General features: G+C 39.7%; 1 protein-coding gene across 1 annotated transcript; it reads right to left on the bottom strand.

Moving 5' to 3' along the window:
* Positions 1–415: 415 nt before the first annotated feature.
* Positions 416–4,850, bottom strand: LOC142634731 (uncharacterized). Its single transcript, XM_075809001.1, has 6 exons — positions 2,805–4,850; positions 2,466–2,594; positions 2,177–2,368; positions 2,020–2,063; positions 1,636–1,855; positions 416–859 (listed from the first exon to the last, which is right to left on the bottom strand). The coding sequence occupies exons 1-6, from the start codon at positions 4,848–4,850 to the stop codon at positions 416–418; spliced, it is 3,075 nt and encodes a 1,024-aa protein (XP_075665116.1).
* Positions 4,851–5,148: the final 298 nt, after the last annotated feature.

Genomic DNA, 5,148 nt, shown 5'->3' with positions numbered 1-5,148 from the left:
CCAAATAACGAGTTAAAATCACAAGCATGGTAATAACTCCAAATAACGAGTTAAAATCACAAGCATGGTAATAACTCCAAATGACGAGTTAAAATCATAAGCATAGTTAAAATCATAAGCATGGTAAAGACTCTAACGACGAATGTAAATCAAAAGTATGAGAACATCAAGGTTTAAACCATAACAAGCTCTTTTGAGCAAAAGCTAAGTAAACAAAGCCTAAACAAGTGCATTGTTCATAAAGAAAAAAAGCCCAAAAACAGAAGGCATTCAAGACATCCATTTTTTCTAAAATAAAACCTCGAAACAGGAGGCACTCATTTTTTTTTTAAATTAAAAACCCTCAAAACAAGAGGCACCCATTGTTCTTAAGATTAAAAAAAAAAAAAAAAAAGGAGATTACTTAAAACTTCTTTCAGGGAGCACTGACGACCTCCTCCACATGGCCCACGTCCATATGAGTCTCGTCAATGACTCCACCTGCAGTAGTACCACCCACGACAATACGATCTCCTTCAACAGCATCAGCAACCTCAGCAATAGTTTCATCTTCCTTCTCCTTGGTCTCGTCGACAACGATCTCGGTGTCAATAGCTTCGAAGTCCAAGCTTGCAAAATCCGCAACTTGGCTGTGATGCTTCATCATCCACCTACGGAGAAGCTCGAAGCCGTTGAAGTATTGCATAAATTGAAGATCAGAGGAGCGGTAAGACTCAAGAAACTTCTCAATCACCTTCTCAGGTTCCTCATCCGTCTTCAGAAGGGCAGCTTGAACTTCTTTGTCCTTTTGAGTGACGAGCTTCTTCTCCACCTTCAGCACATCCTTAAGCTCCTTCACCTTCTCCTTGGCCTTCGTCGCCTAGTCCATTGCCTCGATCAGGTCGTTCCTCAACTTGGAGCTCTCGGTCTCAATTGATTCAACCTTGAGACACTAAAACAATAAACTACAATGAAAACAATAACAAGACACTAAAACACGACTCAATTCAGCTGCTGCCCACAAAAATATCCACTGCTGTTGCTGTATTTTCTATCCTGCTACTACTGCATACATGAAAATAGAAATTACTTCTAGCTGCTGATTTTGATTACAATTAAAACTTCATAATGTAGATGCTCCTGCATCAGCTGCTCAAGATTTACCTTTTTTAAAACTATGGTTAAATTATTTCTCTTTGTTGAGAACTTTTTTATTGGTGTGACAGGGATCTTAAGTTATAGTTTTCACCATCCTCTCAACAACCAAAAAGACTTTGTATTCCCATCCAAAAAAAAAAAAGACTTTGTATATTTTCCAATGAGAACAGACTACACTCTCAGTTTGAAGATATTTTGAAAACAGCTTCATAAACGAAAGCAGTAAATCATTACATTAGAACATCTACCTCAGTTGCTAGCTAACAAGTTCATTTCAGTTTGTCATCAATAATGCGCTTAATGAAGCGATAGTCAGCATCACAGGCAGTAAAATATATCATGTTCAAGTTCACTGGAGTCTTCTCAAAAAACAAAAATTAAAGTTCACATGATTTCTCATCCTATCTGATGAGAAATAAAATCTATCGAGTCAAACATATCAAAGTTGATGCCATTGAACGGCACATCCTCTGCCACATTCCCTGTACTGGTTTAAGCCTTATCAATCTCAGCAAGGCACTTTTGTTTGGCCTCATTCTCAATCTGCCTTTGGTACTCCAAATGCCTTGCAAGCATTCTTTGATGCTCCTCAATCCTACTCTCTTCCTCAGCCTTACGTGTAAGTTCCCTTTCCTCTTGCTCTAATTCATCAGTGGTTACTGAACCAACAACCTCAGAATTAAGAGGATGATCTCTGCCATGTGCAGCTGGAACCAAACTGAAGCAGAACACAAGTGAAAAGATATTGAACTTAGTTTGAGCCTAGAGATTGGTATGACATATTGCCACAAATTTACATAATTTACATGCATATTTTCCAACCAAAAGAAGAAAAGGCATTCCAGAACCAAGTATAATAGCATGAATAAAATAAAGACTGACTTTTGCTCCACATTTTCCCGTTGATCCTCACTACCACCAGTTGCCTGCAATAAGGGAATTGCATATTATTAGGGAATTACTTTGCATGACAGATTCTGTATGTAAGATAACCATAATCACAATAAAGGGAAACAGAACAATAACCAGTATATAAGACCTTAAATTCCTTAGCCTTTCTGTGATTTTTTTTCTTCTTTTTATCCTTCGATTTCCCCTGTCCATGTCTTGCATCATCACCTCCTTTTTCAGTGTTCTTCTTGGCATCAAGTTTAAGCCCAGATAACAAATCTTCTAGTGCAGCATTAGACTTCTTTGTAGCATCTTTGTCAACCATTTCTTCTAGTTGTGCCTATAAAGAATAGGTTTATCCCAAATATATTAAATCATAAGCCAACAAGAAGGTAACTAAACATTCAATAGAACAGCAAAGAGGATCAAACACAAACCCGCATGAATGTCTTTAACAATGGCACCACAATCAATCGATCGTCATAAGAAGTTACCATCTTAAGTTTCTTCCATGTCAGCAGCATGGAAGCATTAGCACCCAGGATTAAAGCATCCGATTTGAAACACTGCAAACATTAAACATGGTGAGAACCAATGGCAACAAAAATGCAGTATCTCATTAGTTATATATCAGAATGATTCCCTCTTTAGAAGGGACAAGGGAGGACAGATTAAGAGCAAAAGCTATCAATGTATCTCACCTAACATTTTGCATGTATCATACTATCTCATCTAATTTAGGAACCATCTAAGTAGAGAAATTAGATATACCATACCTTTCCAAACAATTTATCAATGTGCATCTGGATTAACATATTTATGTCATTGTCAGCTTGTGCTTTTTTCAAAATACTCCCTATGATATCAAACTCCATGCTATCCATCTCATCATTACTTTTCTCCATCTCAATCTCTTTTTGCCGCTTTAGCAAGAGTGACTTGTAACTCTGTGGATTGCCGGAAATCTCTTCTCTTCTCTTATCTTCTTCCAAACATATTCCCTCCATATCCAGCCACAGCTTCTCCTCTCTCAAATACTTGTATTTCCTCTCACAAATTTTCTGTAGCCGGCGAAATTCAGACTTAATGATCATGAATAGTTCCATTCCAAGATTTTTGCTAGCTTTTCTATAATTTGCCCACTCCTCCAATTGCTCCCCAATAGGCTCACTACCCATATATAACCACTGAACAATATCATCTCTATATTCCTGACAAGCATTCCTGCTTTCATCAACACTTCTAGAAGCTTTTGCACTTGTTTCATCAAGCAGCAGAATTAGATGAGACAAGTCATTGCTAAAAATTATCCTCTCATGACTAATAGTAAGATCGTCCATAGCATTGTCCATCGTGAAACTAGAGTAGACACCACCTAATCCACAAGAAATCTCAAGCTCTTCCTCGATGAATTCACAGACGCTTTTAAGCTCCGGTTCATCAAGAAACAACACTGAAACCAGCGTCCTATTCATCCAATGCTGCTTAAGCAGTGTTTCAGGGATTCGATTCTTCAGCATTTCCAATATTAAGTCCAGCAGCATATAGAGATGACTCGGAGCAAAACATTTGACCCCTATTAACACTTGTAAAATCGTCCAAATTCTCTTGATCATCTCGTCGCGGTTGGTATCATTGCAATAAGGCCAGTTCTCCAACTTCAAATCTTGTGACTTGCCTTTATCTTGGCCTTGATCTCCAGACTCATTTCTTGGCAAATCTTCGATCAATTTCACAGCAGCGTCCACGTCCACTGGCTTCCAATCGCCGATTTCAATTTCTGACTTAGGTAAAATTCTTGGCACAACAGACTGTAACTCCTCAGACAAAGTCCCTAAATGGGCACTCTTTATATGCTCCATATTCAATTCTTCATCCAGAAACCTCTCGCCACAACAACAACACGTCGAAAACTTCCAATTCTTCATCTCCTTCGCATACTCCACAGCCTCTGCCAACACCTCTTTTGCCTTCATCCCCATCGATTTATTCTTATCGAAATTCGCATCGACTCTGACACTCAACAATTCCTTCTTCACCTCCAAGCTCATCTCGTTGTTCCAATAAGCCCTGGCTCGTGTTATAGCGTCCACATTCAACAAGACTTTCTTGAGTAGTTTTCTTGAAGTAGACGGTGATGGCAGTTCCACTAAACTCTGCCTCACATTTTCAAGTCTTGTGCTCATCTCTGCCTTCATCTCGAGTAAAGCTCGAAATTCCTCGTTTACATCAGCAAGTGAATTGTCCTCCACGAGCTTCTTGAACTTGTACTTCTTGGCTTTCGCTATTAGCTCCCTGAGTTTCGTTCTCACTTTCCCAACTCGAGACTCCAGGGTTGATTCTAGGGGAGTGTATTGGACGATGCCCAAGTTATCTTGCATGGGGTCCAATGGATTCTTGATGGACAAAGCGGACTCGCATTCTTGGATGGTGGAATCATATTGCTCATTGGTTAACAGTACCACAGCACGCAACATTGGGAAAGAGATGGAATCCGGGGAAAGCACCAGGGCTGCTTTGCTGAAGTAGAGAGCAGAGGCAACGTGTTCGTGTCTTCTGACACTGGAGGTGTCACTGATTGATATTGCGATATCCTTATGGACGAGGGCGATGAGAGCGTTGGCAAGGGCGGAGTCAGGGTGGAGGGAGACTAGGGACTTGGCGGCTTCCAGTGCCTTGCTGTAGTTCCCATTATGAAGAATTCCGAAAACTCGATTGCATTCATTGGACAGTGAAGAAGAGGAAGAGGAAGAGGACAAGGCGGGTTCGGAGGAAGAGGGTGGGGGGAGCGGAGCAGAGGAACGTTTCTTCTTGCCGGTCATTCTTTCTTCTTGATTTTGGCGGTAAATGGACAGAGAGGATGGGAATTCTGGCTTTTCAAATGAAGTTAAACAAGCCTTACTCCAAAGGCCTCCTAATAAAACTCCTAGCTCTGATCTGATGTCTGTTCTCTTTCTTTTCCTTTTTTTTTTTTTTTTTTTTTTTCTTTTCAAAATTCAGGCATATATTTGGTACAGAAATTACTTTGGTTAAATCCCCCACCGTAGTCAATCAGTTCTGAGCTATCAATCTTAGTAATATCTTGTATAAGATTATGTCCAAGATATTGATCAATAGACT

This window comes from Castanea sativa, chromosome 5 (assembly GCF_040712315.1).
Source record: "Castanea sativa cultivar Marrone di Chiusa Pesio chromosome 5, ASM4071231v1".
Taxonomy (NCBI): Eukaryota; Viridiplantae; Streptophyta; class Magnoliopsida; order Fagales; family Fagaceae; genus Castanea; species Castanea sativa.
This window is presented reverse-complemented; position numbering and strand designations above follow the sequence as displayed.

Coding starts and splice junctions, on each gene's coding strand:
- LOC142634731 (XM_075809001.1), bottom strand. CDS start 4,850: ATGACCGGCAAGAAGAAACGTTCCTCTGCTCCGCTCCCCCCACCCTCT. Junction 1,856..2,019: donor CGGGAAAATGTGGAGCAAAA/GTCAGTCTTTAT, acceptor GTTCTGCTTCAG/TTTGGTTCCAGCTGCACATG. Junction 860..1,635: donor GCCTTGCTGAGATTGATAAG/GCTTAAACCAGT, acceptor GCAATGGACTAG/GCGACGAAGGCCAAGGAGAA.